Source organism: Giraffa tippelskirchi, chromosome 12 (genome assembly GCF_054371585.1).
Source record: "Giraffa tippelskirchi isolate mGirTip1 chromosome 12, T2T-mGirTip1v1.2.pri, whole genome shotgun sequence".
Classification (NCBI taxonomy): domain Eukaryota; kingdom Metazoa; phylum Chordata; class Mammalia; order Artiodactyla; family Giraffidae; genus Giraffa; species Giraffa tippelskirchi.
The window spans coordinates 13179979-13205886 of record NC_137286.1 but is presented as its reverse complement, the minus strand read 5'-3'; the positions used below and the strand labels follow the sequence as shown (position 1 = coordinate 13205886).

General features: G+C 39.6%; 1 protein-coding gene across 50 annotated transcripts in view; it reads right to left on the bottom strand.

Annotated features, from left to right (window-relative positions):
• CATSPERB (catsper channel auxiliary subunit beta) overlaps positions 1 to 25908 on the bottom strand; it is a 116490-nt gene that overhangs the window by 64793 nt on the left and 25789 nt on the right. For 47 of the 50 annotated variants that reach the window (XM_081548210.1, XM_081548245.1, XM_081548232.1 and 44 more), the window contains 8 exons: positions 25182 to 25277; positions 16647 to 16796; positions 9480 to 9575; positions 9221 to 9339; positions 8871 to 8903; positions 3469 to 3535; positions 3168 to 3214; positions 2544 to 2696 (listed from right to left, as the gene is read on the bottom strand). In XM_081548210.1, the coding sequence (XP_081404336.1) occupies positions 2544 to 2696; positions 3168 to 3214; positions 3469 to 3535; positions 8871 to 8903; positions 9221 to 9339; positions 9480 to 9575; positions 16647 to 16796; positions 25182 to 25277 (761 nt within the window). Of the gene's footprint in view, positions 1 to 2543; positions 2697 to 3167; positions 3215 to 3468; positions 3536 to 8870; positions 8904 to 9220; positions 9340 to 9479; positions 9576 to 16646; positions 16797 to 25171; positions 25278 to 25908 lie in introns of all 50 variants that reach the window. The other 3 variants (XM_081548218.1, XM_081548226.1, XM_081548252.1) reach the window with 2 other exon arrangements.

The following is a 25908-nucleotide window of genomic DNA, read 5'->3' as shown; positions in this document are numbered from 1 at the left end:
TCCAAGGAGTCAGTTCTTCGCATCAGGTGGCTAAAGTATTGAAGCTTCAGCTTCAGCATCAGTCCTTCCAGTGAACATTCAGGACTGATCTCCTTTAGGATGGACTGGTTGGATCTCTTTGCAGTCCAAGGGACTCTCAAGAGTCTTCTCCAACACCACAGTTCAAAAGCATTGATTCTTCGGTGCTGAGTTTGCTTTATAGTCCAACTCTCCCATTCAATACATGACTACTGGAAAAACCATAGCTTTGATTAGATGGACCTCTGTCAGCAAAGTAATGTCTCTGCTTTTTAATATGCTGTCTAGGTTGGTCATAGCTTTTCTTCCAAGGAGCAAGTGTCTTTCAATTTCATGGCTGAAGTCACCATCTGCAGTGATTTTGGAGCCCAAAAAACTAAAGTCTGTCACTGTTTCCATTGTTTCCCCATCTATTTACCATAAAGTGATGGGACTGGATGCCATGATCTTCATTTTTTGAAAGCTGAGTTTTAAGCCAACTTTTTCACTGTCCTCTTTCACTTTCATCAAGAGACTCTTTAGTTCTTCTTTGCTTTCTGCCATAAGGGTGGTGTCATCTGCATATCTGAGGTTATTGCCAGGTTATTCTCCTGGCAGTCTTGATCTCAACTTGTGCTTCATCCACCCCAGCATTTCACATGATGTACTCTGCACATAAGTTAAATAAGCAGGGTGACAATATACAGCCTTGACGTACTCCTTTCCCAATTTGGAACCAGTCTGTTGTTCCATGTCCGGTTCTAATGTTGCTTCTTGACCTGCATACAGATTTCTCAGGAGGCAGGTAAGGTGATCTGGTAGTCCAATCTCTTGAAGAATTTTCTACAGATAGTTGTGATCCACACAGTCAAAGGCTTTGGCGTAGTCAATAAAGTAGAAGTAGATGTTTTTCTGGAACTCTCTTGTTTTTTTGATGACCCAATGGATGTTGGCAATTTGATCTCTGGTTCCTCTGCCTTTTCTAAATCCACCTTGAACATCTGGAAGTTCACGGTTCACGTACCGTTGAAGCCTGGCTTGGAGAGTTTTGAGGATAACTTTGCTAGCATGTGAGATGAGTGCAGTTGTGTGGTAGTTTGAAAAATCTTTGGCATTGCCTTTCCTTGGGATTGGAATGAAAACCAACCTTTTCCAGTCCTGTGGCCACTGCTGAGTTTTCCAAATTTGCTGGCATATTGGGTGGAGCACTTTCACAGCATCATCTTTTAGGATTTGAAATAGCTCAGCTGGAATTCCATCACCTCACTAGCTTTGTTGGTTGTGATGCTTCCTAAGGCCCACTTGACTTCACATTCCACGATGCCTGGCTCTAGGTGAGTGATCACATCATTGTGGTTATATGGGTCAGAAGATTTTTTTTGTATAGTTCTTCAGCATCGGAGTTTACTTCCATCACCAGTTTCATATACAACTGGGCGTTGTTTTCACTTTGGCTTTGTCTCTTCGTTTTTTCTGGAGTTATTTCTCCACTCTTTTCCAGTAGCATATAGGGCACCTACTGACCTGGGAAGTTCATCTTTCAGTGTCTTATCTTTTTGCCTTTTCATACTGTTCAAGGGGTTCTCAAGGAAAGAATGCTGAAGTGGTTTGCCATTCCCTTCTCCAGTGGACCACATTTTGTCAGAACTCTCCACCATGACTCATCCATCTTGGGTGGCCCTACACAGCATGGCTCATAGTTTCATTGAGTTAGACAAGGCTGTGGTCCATGTGATCAGTTTGATCAGTTTTCTGTGATTGTGTGTGCATTGCATGCATAAATAATTATTTTCTTCTCTCTTATTAATCTGTCTTTTATCAGTTTAATTTGCAGGGCCCTAATTAGAGGGTAGAGGAAAAATCTCTATCCCCTAAAATCATGCGGGTAGGGCTTGTTCCACTTTTTGTTCATTTAAACTAACCATTTTATGGAAACTTAAATATATACAGACCAAATACAGCTTATACTCTCCAGAAGAATAAGCAAAGCAGAATCATTATACAAACAGCATTGAATTTTGTGTTTTCATCAAACTGAATGATAATCAGAGACAAGACATCTATAAGGTATCAAGTGAAAGTGAAAGTCACTCAGTCATGTCCGACACTTTGTGACCCCATGGATGTCCATGGAATTCTCTAGGCCAGAATACTGGAGTAGGTAACCTTTCCCTTCTCCAGGGGATTTTCCCAACCCAGGGATGGAACCCAGGTCTCCTGCATTCCAGGTGGATTCTTTACCAGCTGAGCCACAAGAGAAGTCTAAGAATATTGGAGTGGGTAGCCTATCCCTTCTCCAGCGGATCTTCCCGACCCAGGAATCAAACCAGGGTCTCCTGCATTGCAGGAGGATTCTTTACCAACTGAGCTATCAGGGAAGCCCATAAGGTATCAAACTATATTAATTATCATAAATAATTTCACTGTAGCCAATTTTTATCAACTTACACTGCCAAAGAAAACAAGAATTTGGAAATAAGTTTTGATCAGGTACATTTTCATTATTGTGGTGTCAAGAGTAATCCCCACTGGGCTTTAAGGCCTACCTGGTTATGGAAGAGGTAGACTGCAGAACTTTGCTCTTGGTCAACAAGAAATGTTATCACAGTTGAAAGAATAGTTTTTGTTCCTTTTGGAACAGGGGGTAAGCAAGGTAACCATTCAAGAAATGGTTCTTTACTGTAAAAACAAGAGCTTGCCTACAAAAAGAGAAAGGAAAAGTTAATGCCATTGTTGAACTCTAAAAGTCCTCATTAGCTCCTATAGGCAAATAAACCAATGGACCATTGTATTGTTATCTTCTGGGTGATAAGAGTCCAGAAAACATGGCCAAACATCCCTTTCTGGCATGAATTGTTAGATAATTGCTGCTGCTGCTAAGTTGCTTCAGTCGTGCCCAACCCTGTGTGACCCCATAGACGGCAGCCCACCAGGCTCCTCTGTCCCTAGGATTCTCCATTTAAGAATACTGGAGTGGGTTACCATTTCCTTCTCCAGTTAGATAATTACCATTAGATAATTACCATTGAACCCAAGCAGCAGCACCATTGGGAGCAAAGAGTGATTGTTAAGCTTTTCAGCCTGTAGAATTGCCATTCTTTAGATTAATAACAACCTATGAAATTATGCACAGCAAAAATTCTTACTTTTTAAAATATTGAATATCATACCTCACTTAGGGTCCTGTTTCTGTCAAAGGTGATAGTAACATAATCAACTATAAAACATAAAGGTATAGAAATTATAAGTAGCATCTATATTTTTAAATGTATCATTAAGTATATTCAAATATAATTTTCTTGCATTTATAACAGGGCATACCTATTGCCTTATATTTAAATTAATTTTTTCCCCCAGTTTTAGGCTCTTCACTTATACAAAACAAATCTCTTTATGTTTAATTCTATTTTTATTTCATTTTATCTAATCTATATGTGCTATCTACATTAAGAAAAGCTTATTAAAATTTACCTTCAAAGTGTTCTCTGTTAGCAAAACATCTTTCATTATACCACAGTTTTCCTTTGATGTAGTCAACCTACATAAATAAACAAAAGTATCATTTAGGCAATACATAGACTTAAGATGTAAGATAGAAAAACATCAGAAAATTTAAAAGTTAAATAGTTCAGGAATATGAGGCAAATAAACAGAAAAAAACTGTGTGCCGACAAATAAAAGATCATAGAAGGAAGGCAGGAAACAAGAATATGTTTTTTGAACAATACACAAAAAAGGAATAAAAAATTTTGCTTGATTAGCATATGTTAATGAAGATGCTGCTATCTATGAATTGTCTATCTGAGGCTCCCAGGAGCTGTTGATCTTTCATTACAGTTAAAACAGGCTATATGCTTATCTTTTATTCTCCTTCAGCTGCAGCTAGGTTTAAGCAGTCTTTCCAGAAGCCTGACAGCAGCACAAAGCAATAAGAAAAAAATACAGGTTTTGAAAAATTGGTCATAAGAGAGAAACTTCCAAGAAGATAAGATTACACATGTTGGATATGAGTTATATGCAAGAATTTGAGATGGTTTTGTTATAGGTATCTATGAAAAAATGTTGCCTGCCTGCAGTAAACAAAGGATTTGCAGCCATCAAGCCACTACAACCACGACTGTGAGCCTTGAGTGAACTCAGAATGGAGACAGATGGGCTGCCTGCCTGCTGCCATGCCCTCGGTCACTGCAGCCAGCCCCCAAAGATGCATCCTGAGGAGACTCAGGATGAGAAAGCACAGGGTACTGGTCCCAAAGAGCTGAGGTGCACATCAAAGGAATGATTTCAGGGAGCCCAGACTCTTGCATCTTCCCATACATAGAAAAGCACTAAATTCCTTGAGATATCTGGTTTTCTTTAAAGAAAACCTTTGATGTTCCAACTACCTGGTCTTTGCTGCAAAAACTCCTTATATATCCTGGTTCCCCCTTCCCTCTTGGGAGCAGTCTCTCAAAGCTATCTGAGAGGCTGTGTCCTGGGCTTATGTCTTCACTTTTGTCCACAGAATAAAATATAACTCTCAACTTTTAGATTATGTAATTTTTTCAGTTAACATAGGAAGACTCTGACTCTCAAATTATTGTTGAGACAAAAGGAAGACCTTCTTACATTTTTAAAGACCAATAATAAAACCTGCATAATCTGTACAATAAAAGCCTTTAAAATATTTTAGAATAGACTATGGTGGTGATTGCACAACTGTGAATATACTAAAGGCCATTGAATTGTACACTGTAAGTGGGTAAATATTATGCTATGTGAATTATATCTTAATAAAACTGGTAAACAAACAAAAAAGCCTTTTAAAATGGAACAGATAATAATTTATTTGAATTTCAATCTAAGGCATTATATCAAATGAGCCTTTTGAGTTCTCATATAAATCTTTAGTGTTTTAGAATATTGTTATTATCATGACTCTATATGGGCAATTAATATAGAATCTCTACTGGGTCCTGAGATTCCCTTTTTTTTTTTCTCTTGCTCTTTAGATTTCTTTTTTTTTTTCCTACCTGAAATAAAACTGATAATACTTCACTGATAATACTTCAGTGAATATCCTTGGGGATAATTTAATCTGAACAGGCTGACTTTGTTCCAAGGATGAGCTCATGCCTCAGGCCTGATTTAGAGTCACAAAGACGGGTCAGGAATGAACACACAATCCAAATTAGGTTAATGAGTCGGCCCTGAGACTTGGAACTACCAGAAAAGAGATATTTTGTTCCTGCGGGGATCGCTAAATTGCTTGCACCTAAACTTGGTGGCCGTTCTTACTGACAATTGGAACAAATCCACTGAGAATGAAGTTAATGTAGAGGAAAGCAGACTCAAATGCTGAGAAGACAGAGTTCGACAGACACTTGTTAGGCACAAAATCCAGTCATGTCTGAAAGCCAGATTCTTCATTCCTTGAATTCCCTGCTCACATGAGCCAACAACTGCATCTCCTTTGCTAAAATCAGATTTAGTTGGTTTCTGTCATTTGCTTTCAAAAGGTTCTGACTAACCGTTTGGAGAGAAAACATAGTTTTTGTTTGTTTATTTGTTTAAGTTTCTACTTTGCTTCATGAACCAGGCCAAGTTTTTATATAATGTTATTTAATCACTTCAACTCTAAGAGGTAGATAATGTTATGAACACTTTAAAATGAAGAAATTGAGGCCAGAGAGGTATATGACTGTTCAAAGTTCTGTGCTGCATGGCTACTAACTTCCTACAAGACTGGACTCCTGTCTGTCTTCATTTATTCACTCATGGATTCTGCAAATATTTATTTGAGATGACCTATGTGCAAGGCAGGGTGGTAACTTATTAGCATACACCAGTAAATAAGGTAGTTCTTGACATGAAACCTAAAATCTGGTGAGGCAAGTCAGAGGGCTCAACAGACAAAATAGGGTGACAAATGACAGCCATTAGTGGTGAGAGCATTGAGACTGTACAGGAAAGGCACCCTTGGTAGTCACAGAGGGGTTATTGAAGCAGCGGTAGGAACTCTCTGAGCCATGGGTCCCTAACCTCCAGGATCTAATGCTTGATGATCTGTGGTGGAGTTGATGCAATAATAATAGAAATAAATTGCACAATAAATGTAATATGCTTGAATCATTCCAAAACCATCCTCCTCACTCTGGTCTGTGGAAAAATTGTCTTCCAAGAAACTGGTCCCTGGTGCCAAAAAGGTTGGGGGAACCTTGCTCTAAGTGAAAATGAAAGGGAGGGGGAGGGAATGCACCCTAAGGAGATGAAACATCTTGTCCAACTGATTCAAAGCGTAAGAAATGATGGCTCATTTCAGGGCGCGTTTGCTGTGCCTGGAAAGGGCTGCTTGGGGTGAGGAGCAGGCACAACAAGGCTGAGGAAGGCATGAGAGGCTCTGACCGTGAAGGACTCTGTATGTCTCTCAAGAGCTTGGATTTTATCCTTAAAGAAGTGACCCCAGATGCCTGCTATTTTCACTAACCAGATTTTGGCAGAGAGATTTTGCCTCATGTCAAGTTCCCAACTGAGGACCTTTGCACCAGTGTCTGGACATATTTTGGCAAAATCATTTCTTCAAATCATTTGAATTTCTGCTTCAATTTCGCCTGCCATAATCACCTGGCTTAAAATACAATATTATTCTCTCTTAACTCTCTGTTTCCCTTTCCTGCTTTAATTTGAATAAGCCCTTTTTACTCTCCACAGTCTGCATATGTTTGTATACTTGTTCATGGTCCAGCTGCTTCAGGAGAATGGAAAGCTACAGGCGAGTCAGGACTTTATCTTGTATGTCTTTGTCTAAACAAGCCTGACTCAACAAACTTTTGTTGAATGGATGAATAAGGGCATGAATAAAAGGCAATGGCACCCCACTCCAGTACTCTTGCCTAGAAAATCCCATGGACAGAGGAGCCTGGTGGGCTGCAGTCCATGGGGTCGCTAAGAGTCAGACATGACTGAGTGACTTCACTTTCACTTTTCCCTTTCATGCATTGGAGAAGAAATGGCAACCCACTCCAGTGTTCTTGCCTGGGAAACCCCAGGGATGGGGGGGCCTGGTGGGCTGCCGTCTATGGGGTCTCACAGAGTCGGACACAACTGAAGCGACTTAGCATTAATTCCTTCAAATTCCTGGTTGGATAGCCACACACATCCCATTCTTACTGTCCTTTCTTCAATCATTATAGAAGAGGCCTTTCCTAAAGGTAAATCCCTATACCTTTAAGAATAAGTTCACTTTCACCTGCATTTTGCCCTGCCACATGACCTCACTATCTTTGGATCGCTTGTAATTCTCCTCTCTCTCATCATTACCAGAAGTCCCTGAGTTTTTGCTAAAACATTTCAGCTCAAGAGGATTTATTTTAATATCCTTGTAAATAGTAAAAATGTCTATGAAAGGCAACTTGTGATTGTCTTTTAATATTGTACAAGGATTTACTCCATGATGTGTCCATCCAAGTTCCAAGAATATATTGTACTGATATAGCCGGATACATACAAACTTGCTGGATACAAATTATTAGTGGAAGCGTTGTTTGTAATATAAAAGCAAAAGATTAGAAAAACTACTCAAGTATCCACTCATAGGAGAATGGTTAAGTAAACTCTGGTTAAGTTCACAAGATGGAATATATGCAGCTATAAAAACACAGAAGGGTGGGCTCAGGTCTGGTGAAAAGCACAGATAAGTTTCCTGCCTCCTTTAGAGTTCACATTTCTAGTTCCATCATTATTTCTGTCATCCCACTTCTTCATGGGAATCTCTGGACGATAAACTCTCCTGATGCCTCATCTGTGAAAATTTCTTTTCTTCATCCTCACTCTTGAGTGATAGAGTTTTTCTCAGTTTGGAATTCTGTCCTTGACAGTTCTCCTCCTTGCTGTTTGTAATGGAAATCAGTTTTGCCTGCCAGACCTTCCCAGTTCTCAGCTTCATGTTTCTCGGAATCAGTGCAGCAAGAAGTCAATTCCTTTTGCTTCCTGAGAAGTAAGTGCCTCTTTGCTTTAGTCAGTGTGAGTAAGTGTGCATGTGTGTGCCCATGTGCATCTGTGCCCACAGGCCTATATGGGAGGGGACATGGCAAAACGCTACAAATACTCATAATTTTGTTGTGCTCATATGTTGATAGCAATGAGGCAATGACTTAGTTGAATCTCAAAACCTGACCTCATAACAGAGAGGGGAGATAATTCATGGAACAAAATTACACCCTGAAAAGCCAGAATCAGAGCTTATGTGGTTGCTTGTATCATATTAGAAAGAGTGCCCCTTTCTCTCAGTAGACACAGACTCATACGAGGGTCAGGAGCAGGCAGACTGAGGAGTCAAGTGTTAAGCCAGATTTCATCTCTCACTATCTTTTCTTTACTTTTTTGTTTTTTTTAAGATTTTTATGATGTGGACCATTTTTTAAAAAGTCTTTATTAAATCTGTCACAATATTGCTTCTGCTCTATATTTTGGGTTTTTGGCCCTGAGGCATGTGGGATCTTAGCTCCCCAACCGTGGATTGAACCCATGTCCACTGAATTGGAAGGTGAAGTCTTAACCACGGGACTGCCAGCAAACCACTGGATTGCCTATTATCTTTTCAACTGGGTACTCTTGTGCAGAACACATTGAACAGCTACAGCAGTCCTGGATAGAACACATAAAGAAGGGGTAAGGGCTGCCTCTAAAACAAAGAGTAGCATTTCCTCCTTTGAAACAGAACAAGAGATCATTGCTTAATGGTTAGTGGAAACACATTTTTAAGTTCAAACTGTAAATAATATGTAGTGTCAGGTATCATTTATATTATGAATTCTTGTCTTGCACCTCATCTCTTCGGTCACCAAGGAAATGCATATCTTCTAACAAACCCTTGTAAATTGAAAGCTCCTTACCCTTTCGAAACCGCAAAAGTCTACCCTTGAAAGCTAGAAGAAAGAAAAGAAGGAATTTAAATTTTTGCTTGCAATCAGAAGGCATGATAAAACATAGCAGTTTAAATTACACCACATGTGTTTTCTACATGTATGTATTTGAAACTTCCCATAAATTTGTATAGCAGCAAAACTAGCACCATTTCCAAATGATATATTCAACACTATAAGGCAAAGGAAAAAATCATGATATTATGCTTTCACATTTCAATTTTAAGATGTACCACACATAACTCAAGTATCCAATATTTCTACTTTATATCACATAAGATATTTAAGGTTAACTTCTAGTTACAGAGCAATTCACCTACCATTAAGACAGAGGATGATGGATAACGAAGATCTCCACTTATAAAAAGGCCCAAAGAGGTGAGGATAACTAAAAAATGATTTGTTAAAACCATATCCACCACTGAGAGCTGTTTGTGTTCTAAAGGAAGAAATCATATAATGGGTTAAAAGATAAGGGAAAAGTGATGTTTTCAGCAAAGCAAAGACATTTCATAAATATTCATGAAGTGTTGATGCAAAGGAAAATGTCGAAGATGAAGTCACTGTTAGAGGAGTTACCTTCTCCAACTTGGGAATAGATCGTATCTGTCAGGTTATACCACTGGGTATCATCATAATCCCCAAATCCAGAAAAGCTGAGGCCTATGTAAACACCTACCATGAGAGAAAAGGGAAATTAAGGCAAGATAACTGCAAAGTGAGTAACTGACTACTAAGGTGCTAGGTTTTAGGAAGGAGAGCCTGCATCTGCCCCACCTTCCAGCCTATGCTTCACCTTTGCCCCAGCCCCTCAAAGTGAAGTTTGAGTGTCACTTCCCCAAGCATTAGAAAGATGAAGTTTCAACTTGGGTTATACAACAGAAGTTTAGCCAGCCGTCAAATTATTAAGGATTTTGTTTTGTATTGAAGGAGATCAGAATACGTCATCCCTAAAATATGCCACTTTGGCATCAGAGTTTTGAGCTGAAGGCAAGTGAGAATCAAGAGATGCAGGAAGAGTTCTTTGCCTCCCTTTTCCTGCTAAAAAGCAGGTCATTTTCTAACCACTTCACCTGTATCAGGAAGTAAAAGTTAAAGTCGCTCAGTCGTGTCTGACTCTTGACCCCGTAGAATATACAGTCCATGGAATTCTCCAAGCCAGAATACTGGAGTGGGTAGCCTTCCCCTTCTCCAGGGGATCTTCCCAATACAGAGATTGAACCCAGGTCTCCCACACTGCAGGTGGTTTCTTTACCAGCTGAGCCAAAAGGGAAGCCCAAGAATACTGGAGTGGGTAGCCTATCCCTTCTCCAGTGGATCTTCCCAACCCAGGGATCAAACCAGGGTCTCCTGCATTGCAGGCAGATTCTTTACCAACTGAGCTATGAGGGAAGCCCATAAAACCAGGAAGAGAAGAGAGCAATCTTCTCACCAGAGACAGGGAGATGATTCCAAAATGAGTCTGCATAAACAGACTTCACCAAAATAAGTCTTATCTTCCATTAGTCCACCCATGAATTTCCCCATCACTTCACAATTTCTTGTCCCTTGAGGTCTAGACTCCTTTGCTTTGTTAAGATGGTATATAAGCCTCCAAGTTTAACCAGTTCTCTGAGTTTCATTTCTCTTCTGGGAACTCCCATGATTATAAATATTAATAAAAAGCACATGCCTTTTCTCCTGTTAATGTCTTGGTTAATTTGGAAGTCCCCAGTCATAACCTATGAGGATACAGGAAAAACTTTTCCTTCCTGACAATATCCTTCTAAGCAAAAATATGTTGCTATTTCAAGAATACAATTATAGTGAACAATACAAAAATTCCAAAGAAAAAGATTAAAATGCAAAACCCAAAAGGGAAGAAATTGGGTTCGATTTACTTTATTTTTTGAAAGTGATTTGCTTTATTGTGATTTTTAAAATAGAATAAATTGTTAATAAGAGAATCTATTTGTGGCTCAGATGGTAAAGAATCTGCCTGTAATGCAGGAAACCCAGGTTCAATCACTGGGTCAGGAAGATCCCTGGAGAAGGGAATGGCTACCTACTCTAGTATTCTTTCCCTTAGAGATAAGGGAAAGTCTACCCACTCCAGTATTCTGGCCTGGAGAATTCCATGGACTGTACAGCCCATGGGGTCACAAAGAGTCAGACACGACTGAGCAACTAACACTTTACTTCATTCAAACTTTGAGAACTTATTAAAAAGAGACTGAACATATTGCAAATACCGAAACCACTTTGTTCCTTGATCTTACCTTTCCTTGGCCATAGTAGGAATGTTTAGCGTCTTTTGTGTTTTAAATGTGGAACATTAATATGAAGTCTAGTCAACAGGCATATAATTATGTGGGTGGTAGAGGGAGCCTGAAGAGAGTTAATAATCTAATGCATATGCTTTGTTTCTAAAAGATGAATGCAGGATCACTCAGATTGTGAAGTGTCTGTTTCAACTTCTAGATCTTTTCTGTGTAGGGAAAGATATAGAAGAAAATGTTATCATCATCCACTTTTTCCAGAAAGAGGAAAGCTAAAGACAAGCTTTGCTTTTCTAAGGCAAAAGCTAAGCATATCACATGACCAGACTCTGGCAAAGTCTAGAAATATTTAATAGAGAGGTAAGTAGTAAAATAAAAGCTTATTCTGGTTGATATTTTAGACTGAAATTAAGTTACAGGCTATTCTCTGTGACAAACTGGCCATAATTGTATATCAGGGTTACAGAAGCTGATGTAGACCATTGCAATGATTTTGGATTTTATTCTAATGGGCAAAGGGAAGCCACTGGAATGTTTGAAGCTGGAAAGTAGTGTGATTTGTTTTACACTTGAGATCATTGTGGTGACTGTTTGGATGGTGGGTTGTACTAGGGTTAGAAACAGGGAGACCACTTAAGAGGCTGTGAATTAGTCTCATGAAAAACCATTGTTATCTTGGCCTAAGATTTTACCAGAGGAGCCAAGTGGTCTCGCTGAGGATAGACACTGGATGTGGCCTCATCCTGGAATGTCATCAGAGTAAAAACAATCAAGAGTTTATGCTAAATTTTATGTTTGAGTAATTGGATATACATTAGGATGAAAAGTACTAGAGAGGAACAGATTTTAAAGGGAGATGAATCAAGAGTTTTGGCTTAGCTTTTTATATCAGAGATGCTCATTAGATATCAACAGGAAGTGTAAAACAGACAATTAAGTGTGGGAGTTTGGTCTCAAGGAAGTGGTCAGCACCAGGAATACAAATTCAGGGATCATCAGCCCGAAGGTGGCATTATTACCAAAGGACTAGATTACATTTCTCAGAGAGGATCTGGTAGAGCTGAAGACAAAGCCTTATTTCATTGACATGTTAGGGGTCACAACAAACGAGCTGGTTTAGAAAACTAAGGATTGACCAATGAGGTAAGATAAATGTAACTACAGGTGGTGTAAGGAAGCCAAAAGAATAAAGTGTTCTGTTGAGAAGTAAAGTAGTTAACTGTGTAAAATTCTGCTGGGAGGGAGAGTAGAATGAGGATAAAGAATTGACTGTTGGAATTGGCAACATGGAGATCATGGGTGACCTTAGAATGAATTGTTTCAGAACAATGGTAGGAACAATCTGATTTGCAGGGGAATGAAGATAAAATAGGAAGGTGGAAAATGTAATGCCATCTACAATAAATTCTTCCAATCATTTTGTTTGAAGGGGAACAGAGGGATGAGGGATGGTGGTAAAGTGAGATAAATGAAGATTTTGGCTAAGATGGAGGATATTAGGGTATGTTTCTATACTAATACATCTAATCCAGTGAGGAGGGACAGAGTGATGATGTATGAGAGAAAGGTGAGAACTGCAGGACAGATGCAGGAGCAAGGTTCTCCAGGTGATTGGAGAGAATGGGATGCAGGACACAAGGGGTGATGGGCAGCCTTTGGCACAGCAGAAACATTTCCCACGATGCAACAGGCAAGAAGGCAAAGCATGCAAGTACTAAGGCAGGTAGTGTGGCAGGTGAGTGCAGAAGCGATGATGGAATGCCTTGTGATCAGTCTTGATCTTCTACGTCAAGTATTAAAGGCACAGTTGAGAGCAGAGAGGGAAAGGAGGTGAGGCACAGCATTTGAGGAATGGGAAGAGGTGTGACCAGATTACTCTGCAGAATAGGAAAATAAACATCCCAAGGAAGAGAGGTGGGATTTCTGGGTCATTCTGAGTACTCACTTGAGACTTGCAATCATGAATTTACGGTGAGACCAGCTAGTGGAATTTTAAAGAGAGACTGGTGTGCAACTTTTGTCTAGTAATATTCTGCTCTGCCAATGGAGTAGAGGTGGTTTTAATGACAGTTGAGATTATGCAGGCAAGGAAGAAAGAGAAGGGCAAAGAAATTACAGAAGTGTTTATAAAGAGAGACAATTAAAATTATGGTGAAAAAATAAGGATGTTGAGTAGTGAAAAAAAGTGGTGGAGAAAACATATTGATGTCTCCAAGAAGTGTCAGACTGTGAATACTAGGGTAGGCTGAAAGTATAGAAGGTAGTGGGCAGACCGTGAGATGATTGTAGTGGAGATTTTGGAGGCAATAACAATATCAGAGACAACAAGGTCAAGAAAATGACCACAGAAGTAGGATGAGGGAAAGATCACTGGGGAAGAACAGGCCTTGAAAGCATTGGTCCATATGAGTTGTGAAATCACCAAAAATAGTAACAAAAATAAGGTGGAGAGAAAGGCAGGGGTCCAGATGCTAAACTCATCAATGAAAGTGAGTGATGGGAGGGTTGTCATAGACTGGCAGCCAAGAAGAGTTAGAGGGAGTGAAGTCTGAATTCAAAGGGACTGAACATTTTCAAGGAGAAGACAGAAGTTAATTGTTAAAAAGTAGCCTTTAAGGAATAAGGACAATGACCCCTTGAGACTCAAACATGTGCCATGTGAGATGGCTGCAGGGAAAAGAATGATAACTGGGATTGGCCAGATTACTCTTTACAGCAATTGAGGGGACCATTAAGAGAAAAGATTAGTAGTATGGGGGAATTTACTGATAACAGACCACATATTCCAATGAATGGATTTGGGTGAATGGAGATGGATGGAAGTTTCAATTCAGTTCAGTCACTTAGTTGTGTCCAACTCTGTGACCCCAAGGACTGCAGCATGCCAGGTCTTGCTCTCCATCGCCAGCTCCTGGAGTTTACTCAAACTCATGTCCATTGAGTTGGTGATGCCATCCAACTATCTCATCCTCTGTCGTCCCCTTCTCCTCCTGCCTTCAATCTTTCCCAGCATCAGGGACTTTTCTAATGAGTCAGTTCTTCACATCAGGTGGCCAAAGTATTGGAGCTTCAGCTTCAGCATCAGTCCTTCCAATGAACATTCAGGATTGATTTCCTTTAGGATGGACTGGTTTGATCTCCTTGCAGTCCAAGGGGCTCTCAAGAGTCTTCTCCATCACCACAGTTCAAAAGCATCAATTCTTCAGTGCTCAGCTGTCTTTATAGTCCAACTCTCACATCCATACATAACTACTGGGAAAACCATAGCTTTGACTAGACAGACCTTTGTTGGCAAAGTAATGTCTCTGCTTTTTAATATGCTGTCTGGGGTGATCATAACATCTTTTTAATTTCATGGCTGCAGTCACCATCTGCAGTGATTTTGGGGCCCCCAGAAATAAAGTCTGACACTGTTTCCCCATCTATTTGCCATGAAGTGATGGGACCAGATGCCATGATCTTAGTTTTCTGAATGTTGTTTGGGTGAAATTAAAGGAAATTCAAAATAATATGTGGTATAGAGTAACCATAAGTGACCTGGAGGCTTAGGTTTCTACAGTGACATAAAACTGGGGTGAGAGGCATGATGGATGTATTAGGAGTGTCATAGAGGAGGAGGATGGGTAATAAGTCTAGACTGGAACATATGGACCATATGAGGCTCCTGGATTCCTGTTCTCACCATTGACTCCATTTGGGATGAAGCCTCATTGGTGCGGGGAGGGCAGATGAACCAAAGCCTCACAAAAGAATGGTCAGTGGCAGCCTGATACTGTGGGAACTTATTTTCTGCTTCAGCACACCAGTGGCCAGCTGAGGGAAAAAGTGGATTCATCTAAAAACAGGTTTCCAAAACTTTCTTTTCTGGAGATGTTGAAGTGATCGAGTGAGTGAGACCCTGAGGAACTGAGACTGCCTTCTCTCCTATGATTCTCAGGGGTGTGGCAGGATGCAGAGAGTGGCTCCTCTCCTGTGTCTCACAAAAGTATGGCAGGTTTGGACAGAGAAAAGAGGAGGGGGCCCTGGTCTTGCATCTATGGAACAAAGCTAGAAAAGAGCTGAGTTTCCATCTGGTTGAGAGAGAGGAAAATGAGACACAGCTTCTCACTGAACTAATTCTGCCCAAGCAGGCTGGAGCTAGGATAATTAAAAGACTGCAAGTCGTTGGAATTCAAAGAAATATGGGACAAGGCTATCTATCTATCCCTATACCAGTGCATATTACTTGAATTTATTACTTTATCATGGTAGGGCAACCTATTGTGCTCTTTTATTCTTTAAAATCATGTTTGTTAGTCATGTTGCTTTAGTCTCCCACATGAATTTTGGTATTGGCTTATCAATTTCCATACACACAAAAATACAGATGTAATTTTTCTTGGATTTGTATTGAATTGATTGATAAATTTTGAGAGAACTAACATTTTTACATAAAATCTTTTTTAGTCTCTTTTAATAGCCTTCATTAAAATTTTATAATTTCTATACAAGCCTTGCACGTCTTTTTTGGCTTATTTCTAGGTCCCTATTAGGTTTCATTACTTTCTGAATAGGATTTTTAAATTCATAATCTTTAATCAGTCTTTAATGGAGTGGTTTTTATATACTGTTATGTTTGTCAATTCCATAGCACTCCCATACTTGTTCTGATAGTTTGTCTGTTGATTCTTTTGGATTTTTATATAGATACACATATAATCTATGGGTAATAAAATTTGTTTCCTATCTTTTAGTTCTTTTTTTTTTTTGTCCTTCAGAAATGTCAGATTTGGGGTCACTGAAGTCATCAATGACCTAAGAAAAACAATCTAGAATATTAATTATAATAATAATAGAAAAACACATAACAAAATAATGTGATACCGCAGAACAACTTTACCTAATTTATGTGTGGCAGGAATAGAAGATGGATTAGAAATTCAATGAATTATCTCTGGGAAGAAAGAACATATTGATGGAGGACAGAGTATCAAGCGGGGCTTCCCTGGTGGCTCAGACGGTAAAAGCGTCTGCCTGGAATGAGGGAGACTCAGGTTCGATCCCTGGGTTGGGAAGATACCCTGGAGAAGGAAATGGCAACCCACTCCAGTACTCTTGCCTGGAAAATTCCACGGATGGATGATCCTGGTAGGCAGGTTACAGTCCATGGGGCTGCAAAGAGTCGGACACGACTGAATGACTTCACTTTCTGATAAATCTTTTTATCCTCTGCTGTACAGAAGCAGTGGGTATTTCCAAACATAAATCACCAGAGTATCAAGGAAATTTGGAGAGACATTAAAGTTAGTAGTAACAAGGCAAAATGTCACAAAGAAAAAAGTTTATCATACTAGCAAGCAGACAAGGGGAAATGACAAAGTTCTTTGGTATTTTTAGGAAACATTTTCACTCCATTATGCCTGTATGTTTAACTTGCACTGCCAATTAAACATGACTGTCATGTAATACAAAATGCCATCCCCAATTCTGAATAAAGTCGCAAACTTACCATCAAATGTTGTGTTCATAATGAAGCCAAGTAATGCCACATCATTGGCACAGGGACACTTTGTTGTTTTGAGATCTACCACATGTGGATATAATTGCTGGATTGTTCTTTTTCTCATCATAGTCCCAAGTTTCCAGTGAAGGATAGGTTCTGTGGAAATCAAGTTTTGGTGTTTAAATTACAGCAGCACTCTTGAAAATAAAACATTACTGCTTTCTTTTTTTCTTTTTTAAAAATTAAAAAAAAATTAAATTGAAGTATAGTTGATTTACAATGTTGTGTTAATTATTGTTGTACTACAAAATGATTCTACTATACATACATACCAACATATACATGCGTGCATATACATATTATCTTTTACATATTCTTTTCCATTATGGTTTATCATGAAGTACCGAGTATAGTTTTCTGTGCTATACAATAGGACCTTGCTGTTTATTCAGTCTATATGGATATCCATTCTATATGAATTAGAAGTTTGCATTTGTTAATCTCAAACTCCCAATCCATCCTTCTACCCCTTCTCCTTGGCAACCACCAGTCTATTCTCCACGTCCACGATTCTGTTTCTGTTTCACAGTTAGGTTCATTTGTGTCATACTTTAGATTCCATATATAAGTGACATCATATGGCATTTATCTTTCTCTTTCTGACTTACTTCACTTAGTGTGATAATTTCTAGTTGCACCCATGTTCCTGCAAATGGCATTATTTCATTTTTTATGGCTGAGTAATATCCCATTGTATATGTGTACTGTGTCTTCTTTATCCATTTATCTGTTGATGGACATTTGTTTCCATGTCTTGGCTATTGTAAATAGTGCTATGAACATAGGAGTGCGTATATATTTTTGAATTATAGTTTTGTCTGGATTTATGCCCAGGAGTGGGGTTGCTAATAATTGGTAATTCTATTATTAGTTTTCTGAGGAACCTCTATACTGTTTTCCACCAACTGTGTAGGAGGGTTCCACCAACAGTATAGGAAGTTTCCCTTTTCTCCACAACCTCTCCAGCATTAATTATGTGTAGACTTAAAGAAACATATTTATTTATTTGGTTGTGCTAGGTCTTAATCTTTGATTTTTGTTGTGGCATGAGGAATCTAGTTTGCTGACCAGGGGCTGAACCTGGGCCCCATGCATTGGGGGCATGGAGTCTTAGCCACTGGACCACCAGAGAAGTCCCTATAGCCTTGCTAATGATGGCCATTCTGACCAATGGGGCTTCCCTGGTGGCTCAGATGGTAAAGAATCTGCCTACAATGTGGGAGACCGGAGTTCGATCCTTGGGTCAGGAAGATCCCCTGGAGAAGGGAATGGCTACCCACTCCAGTATTCTTGCCTGGAGAATTCCATGGACAGAAGAGCCTGGCAGGCTACAGTCCATGTGGTCACAAAGAGTTGGACATGATTGAGCGATTTGGATTCTCTCTACACCATTCTGACCAATGAGGAGGTACCTTATTATAGTTTTGACTTGCATTTCTTAAATAATTCATTATTTATTTAAGGGTTTTAAAGAAATTATGTAAAGGAATTATTCCATTGTTTAAAAAATAGGTGTATCACCTCATTTTTCATCAGTTAAAAATAGGTTGATTCTTATTTTCCAAAGTATGAGGAATGAAGGCTAATTTCTTTAAAGGGGGCCTGGCAAGGTCATACAGCAGAAGAACATGTGATGTGGGAGACCCTGTTTTGAAAATATTTGGGAAATACAATTGGCCACAGGATCTATCCCTGGAAATGGAATTGCTGGATCACAGGATTTGCACATTTACAGCTTAGAGAATAACTTCTGCTTTGAGAGGCCCCACATTTACTTTATGTTCACTTTCCCAATCCCATAGAGTCAGCAGGAGGTATATATAAACAAGAATAAATCTGGAACAGCAAAAGAGAATGGGGAAAGTTGTCATCAGTGGCCAAGACCCTTAGAGGGATTTCTGGAAGATACCAAGGAGTCAGGGAGAGACTAACAGGAAAAACTAGTCAGAGGCAAGATATCTCCAACCCTTCAACCCATCAATCTATTCTTAGATATACAAAGGGTTGGAGGTGGACAAAGTCTAAAGCATGAGAAATGGGAGAACTTATTTTTCTGAAAAAAATGAGAAAAGAAAATATAAAAAGTAAGCCAGGACAGTTTGACAGAGAACTGTTGTCTGAATTTCAAAAATAGTCAAGGGACTTTTAAGAACAGGGATACAGTCACTCCATAGCTGTTTACATTTCTGCAATATGAATCTCATCAAATTTTCAATAAAGTCTGCTACAAAACCAAAAACTTAATGTGACATATACTTCAGTTTGGGCAAAGCAAGAAAAAGAACTAAGTTTCCATCTAGGCTGACATAGTGTAGCACAGGTATGGCCAAGAAAGAAAAGAGACACAATTTATAACCAAATTAATTCATTCTGAAATTCAAAGAAATCTGGGGCAAGACAGCTGACTTTCCAGGTTGTAGCATGTGTGTACAGACAATTAATGACCATATCTCAGAAGGCAGGGAGATTTGAGCTTGCATTTGGAACATGCCTCCATTTACTTGAAAATGCCTCTTTACTGATTTGCTTTATTTTAAGTGTTTTAGGAATGAAGGAGTGATTAAAAGTCTTGACTGGTGAGAAGCTATAAAGGAGACAGAAAAATGACTGATATGAAGGTGACTGGTGATTGTGATTAACAGCAATTTTAGTGAAGTGGTCTGGGTTGTGAATCAAAGATTAGGAAGTAGAGATAATACTTTTCAACATCTCTTGAATTTAGTAATGAATGAAGATTTCCAGCTGTAACTCTAACCTTAATACTTATTGGCACTTCCCAGTGTTTTCTCCCGTCTTCAGCATCTCGGTAAATGATACTGTCATCTACTTGATTGTTCAAGTAAGAAATCTAGGATTCATCCTTAATATCTGTTTCCTTCATCCCCATTCCACCTGGAGGTCATATCAGCTCTACTTTCAAACTGTATCCTGAACACTAACTTCTCACCATCTCCGCTGCTCATCCCAAGTATTCCAGACCATTTCCTGTGTGGAAAGTGGCAACAGCTGCCCACCAATTTCCTTCATTCCATTCTTGTCATCTACCCTCAAGAGTCAGTTCTCTACATGGCAGCCAAAGTGATATTTTTAAAAAGAATAAATCAGTATCACTCTCCTGCTTAAAATACTTCAATGGCTTTTCATTATGATTAGAATAAAATCCACACTTTACTGTGACTTCTGCCCATCTGTCTAAACTCATTACACACCACTCTGTCATTTACTGTGCTCCCACAACACTGGCTTCCTCTCAGTTCCTCAAACAGATCTCCGTTCTGTAACTGGAAACTTTAAGAACTTTTAATTTTCCACAGTGGCTGCACCAATTTACATTCCCACTGACAGTGCACAAGAGTACTTTTCTCTATATCCTCACCAACACTTGTTATTTGTTGACTTTTTGATAACAGTCATTCTGACAGGTGTCAGGTAGTAGCTCACTGTGCGTTTGATTTGCATTTCCCTGATGATTAGTGACGCTGAGCATCTTTTCAAGTGCCTGTCAGCCATCTGCATGTCTTCAATGGAAAAATGTCTATTTAGTTCTGCCCATTTCAAAAATAAGGTTGTTTTTATATGGGTTCTTTGTATATTTTGGATGTTAGCCTATTATCTGATATATTGTTTGCATATATCCTCTCCCATTCAGTAGGTGACCTTTTTGTCTAATTTCCTTAACCCTGCAAAAGCCTTTCAGTTTGATGAAGTCTCATTTGCTGCTTGTTTCCTTCGTGTGAAGAGAAAGATCAAAATAAATATTGCTGTAAGCCGATATCCAAGAGTGTACTGCTTCCATTTTCCTCTAGGAGTTTTATAGTTTAAGGTTTCACATTTAAATCTTGAGTCCATTTTTGAATTACTTTTGAATATGGTGTGAGAAAGTAGTCCAGTTTGATTCTTCTGCCTGTAGCTTTCCAGTTTTCCCAAAACTAATTACTGAAGAAGTTTTCTTTCCATGCACTGTACTTCTTGCCTCCTTTGTCATAGATCATTAACCATATAAGTGTGGGTTCATTTTTGGGCTCTCTTCCATTCCACTTGATCTATGTGTCTGATTTTTGGGCCAGTACCAGAGTTTTAGTTACTATAGCTTTGTAGTACAATTTAAAATTAAGGAGCATTATACCTTTAGCTTTGTTCTTCTTTCTCAAGATTGTTTTGGCTATTTAGGGTCTTCTGTGTTCCCCTACAAATTTCTAAATGATTTGTTCTAGTTCTGTGAAGAATGCCATTGGTATTTTGACAGTGATTACATTGAATCTGTAGATTGCTTTTGGTGTTATGGTCATTTTAGCAATGTTAATTCTTAGTTTTTTTAATCCATTCAGCCACTGTCTTTTGATTGGACTATTTAGTCCATTTAGAGTAAAATTATTGATAGGTATGTATTTATTACCACTTTGCTCATACATGATTATTTAAAGTTGATAATCTCTTAAGTTTGATGGTATCTTAAGTAGGTCTGACTGAGGTTCTTTTCCAATTACTGCCTCTGTGCTGGGACTAGGAGCACATGAGATGTGTGTGTCCTTGAAGAGCAGAGTCTCTGTTTCCTACAGTTCTCTGGCTCTCCCACACACAAGCTACACTGGGCTTCAAAGCCAGATGTTCTGGGAGCTTTTCTTCCCTGTACATCAGTCTAGGGAGCCCAATGTGGGGTTTGGACCCCTTGCTCCTTAGGGAAGACCTCTGCAATTGTGATTATCCTCCCATTTGTGGGTTGCCTACATGGTGGTGTTGGTTTTCGCTCTACAGTGACTCTACCTCCCCTCCTACTCATCTTGATGTGGTTCCTTCTTTATATGTTTACTTGTGGGAAATCTTTTCTGCTAGTCTTCTGTTCATTCCATAGATAATTACTCTGTAAATAGTTGTAATTTTGGTGTGCCTGTGGGAGGAGGTGAGCTCAGGGTCTTCCTGCTTCATCTTGGCCCTGAATCATCATTACTTTTCTTAAAGCTATCCAGGTGACTCTTTCCATAAGATGAAATATTTATTTATTTTTACTCTGGGCTTCCCTGGTGGCTCAGAGGGTAAAGAATCTGCCTACAATGCAGGAGACCTGGGTTCAATCCCTGGTTCAGGAAGATCCCCTGGAGTAGGAAATGGCAACCCACTCCAGTATTCTTGCCTGGAGAATTCCATGGAGAGAGGAGCCTGGTGGACTACAGTCCACAGGGTCACAAAGAGTCAGACACAATTGAGCAACTAACACTTTTCACTCTCACTCTGCATTCTACATAGCACTGTATCAAAGTGGGAGCAAAAGAATAAACATGAAAAGGGAAGGTGAGGAAAATGAGGATAAATACAAAATCCAGGACTGAGGTTTTTCCCTATATACAATAGAGTCACAAAGAGTCAGATACGACTTAGTGACTGAACAACAATAGCACTATCAGTTCAGTTTAGTCGCTCAGTTTTGTTGGACTGTTTGTGACTCCATGGACTGCACCACACCAGGCTTCCCTGTCCATCACCAACTCCCAGAGCTAACCCAGAGCTTACTCAAACTCATGTCCATTGCGTCGGTGATGCCATCCAACCATCTCATCCTCTATTGTCCCCTTCTCCTCATGCCTTCAATCTTTCCCAGCATCAGGGTATTTTCCATTGAGTTGGTTCTTTGCATCAGGTGCCCAAAGTATTGGAGTTTCAGCTTCAGCTTCAGTCCTTCCAATGAATGTTCAGGACTGATTTCCTTTAGGATTGACTTGTTGGATCTCCTCGCAGTCCAAGAGACTCTCAAGAGTCTTCTCCAATACCACAGTACAAAAGCATCAATTCTTCAGCACTCAACTTTCTTTATAGTCCAACTCTCACATCCATACATGACTAAAATGCACTATAGGTGACCCCAAAATTGGGCAATCAATCAGACAAGTGAAAAGAAAAGCCTAATCAGTTATATTCCTCAGTGTTCACAAACTTAAAACAACCAATATTTTAATGAAAAAATACAAGTGTTCTTACTAACACTGAACAAAACTTTTTGCTTGATGGTTCTCATAGAGTGTGATGCAATAAATATTACCTTCTAAAATATCTCTACAGAAGATGCAAAAATTAACTTTATAAAGCCATTGTTTATGATGACCCCCAATATGGCTATAGAAAAAATATAATTCCATATTTCTATACCACTCTTTTGTTGTTGTTCAGTTGCTCAATTGTGTCCAACTCTTTGCAACCCCATGGACTGCAGCACACAAGGCCTCTCTGTCCCTCACATACTCCCAGAGCTTGCTCAGACTCATGTCCATTGAGTCGATGATGCCATTCAACCATCTCATCCTCTGTTGTCCCCTTCTCCTCCTGCCTTCAATCTTCCCCATCATTAAGGTCTTTTCCAGTGAGTCAGCGCTTCACATCAGGTGGCCAAAGTATTGGAGCTTCAGCATCAGTCCTTCCAATGAATACTCAGGGTTGATTTCCTTTAGGATTGACTGATTTGATCTCCTTCCTGTCCAAGGGACTCTCAAGAGTCTTCTCCAGCACCACAGTTCAAAGGCATCAATTCTTCAGTGCTCAGCCTTTCTTATTGTCCAGATCTCACATCCATAAGTAACTACTGGAAAAACCACAGCTTTGACTAGATGGATCTTTGTTGGCAAAGTAATGTCTCTGTTTTTTAATGACACTGTTTAGGTTTGTCCAGAGAAGGAAATGGCAACCCGCTCCAGTACTCTTGCCTGGAAAATCCCATGGACAGAGGAGCCTGGTAGGCTGCAGTCATGGGGTCGCTAAGGGACGGACATGATTGAGCGACTTCACTTTCACTTTTCACTTTCATGCATTGGAGAAGGAAATGGCAACCCACTCCAGTGTTCTTGCCTGGAGAATCCTGGGGACGGGGGAGCCTGGTGGGCTACCATCTATGGGGTCGCACAGAGTTGGACACGACTGAAGCGACTTAGCAGCAGCAGCAGCAGCTAGGTTTGTCACTGCTTTTCTTCCAAGGAGCAAGCGTCTTAATTTCATGGCTGCAGTCACCATCCTCAGTGATTTTGGAGCCCAAGAAAATAAAGTCTCTCACTGTTTCCATTGTTTCCCCATCTACTTCCCATGAAGTGATGGGACCGGATGCCATGATCTTCATTTCTTGAATGTTGAGTTTTAAGCCAGCTTTTTTACTCTCCTCTTCCACCTTCATCAAGAAGCTCTTTAATTCCTCTTAGCTTTCTGCCCTCCGGGCGGTGTCATCTGCATATCTGCTGCTGCTGCTGCTAAGTCACCTTAGTTGTGTCCGACTCTGTGCGACCCCATAGACAGCAGCCCACCAGGCTCTGCCGTCCCTGGGATTCTCCAGGCAAGAACACTGGAGTGGGTTGCCATTTCCTTCTCCAATGCATGAAAGTGAATAGAGAAAGTGAAGTCGCTCAGTAGTGTCCGACTCTTCGCGACCCCATGGGCTGCAGCCTACCAGGCTCCTCCATCCATGGGATTTTCCAGGCAAGAGTACTGGAGTGAGTTGCCATTGCCTTCTCCGCACTGCATATCTGAGGTTATTGATATTTCTTCTGGAAATTTTGATTCTAGTTTGTGATTCATCCAGCCTGGCATTACTCATGATGCATTCTGCATGTAAGTTAAATATGCAGGGTGACAATATACAGCCTTGACACACTTTTCCCAATTTGGAACCAGTCTGTCATTCCATGTCTGGTTCTAACTGTTGCTTCTTGACCAGTATACATATTTTTCAGGAGGCAGATAAAGTGGTCTGGTATTCCCATCTCTTGAATACCAAGAAATGGTATTCCCATCTCTTGAAGAATTTTCCACAGTTTGTCACAATCTACACAGTCAAAGGCTTTAGCAGAGTCAATGAAGCAGATGTTTTTCTGGAATTCTCTAGCTTTTTCTATGATCCAATAGATGTTGGCAATGTGATCTCTGATACCTCTGCCTTTTCTAAATCCAGCTTGTACATCTGGAACTTCTCAGTTCACATACTGCTGAAGCCTAGCTTGAAGGATTTTGAGCATTACTTTGCTAGCATGTGAAATGAATACAATTATGTGGTAGTTTGAACATTCTTTGGCATTGCCCTTCTTTGGGATTGGCTTTCCTGGTAGCTCAGCTGGTAAAGAATCTCCCTGCAATGCATGAGACCCCAGTTTGATTCCCGGGTCATGAAGATCTCCTGGAGAAGAGATAAACTACCCATTCCAGTATTCTTGGGCTTCCTGGTGGATTAGATGGTAAAGAATCTGCCTGCAATGCGGGAGATGTGAGTTCAATGCCTGGGTTGGGAAGATCCCCTGGAGGAGGGCATGGCAACCACACTTTGCAGACCTTTATTAAAAATTACCTATGAATATTTAAATCTTTACCTCATCAGATTGTCAGCCCTTGAAGAGCCATGATCATTTCTTAACTATCTCTAGCACTTAGCACAGAGTACAGCATATTATAGTTTACAACATTTGTTGAAAGAATATTACAACTTTTGCTTTACTTTTACCTACTGGCATTTACCTCGAACAGTATCCAATAATGTTCCTTCAGTGGTATAAATATTTAATCCATATTGTAAAGTGATTCTTACTAACCATTCTTCTACAGCTGCAATATCTGAAAACAAAAGGCAAGCAATTAGTTTTTTTTGTACGTCATGTTGGTGAAATTTAAGACTATTTGAACCTGGGTTTCCTGCATTACAGGCAGATTCTTTACCATCTGAGCCACCAGGGAAGACCCATATGAACATTACTAACAACAATTACCTTTTATTTCCCTATTATTTTGATTGCACTTAAATATGTTTTACTATAAACATTTTGATGATAAAATAAGGACAGAAGAATTATGAAGTGATCTTATCAACAGAGTAATAAACCCAGAGAAAAGTATTTTAGATTATAATTTTTCTTGAGAGCTGTTATAACTTGGTAGGAAGCAAATTGCGATACTTCAAGTGAAGTTGTGTAATACTTTTTGAAAGCAGACCATGGTTAATTAAAATATTTAGCATATCAAGAGTTCCCTGATTGTCCAGTGGGTAGGACTCTTTCACTGCTGAGGGCACCAGTTGAGTTCAATCTCTGGTTGGGCAAAAAAAAAAAAGAAGCTAATAAAACTGAAAGGAGAAATAAATCCACACAACTGTAGCTCGTTCCTTCAACACTCCTCTTTAAGTAATTGACAAAATCAGTGAGGATATGTAAGAGCTGAATAACACTATCAACCAACTGATCCAATCAAC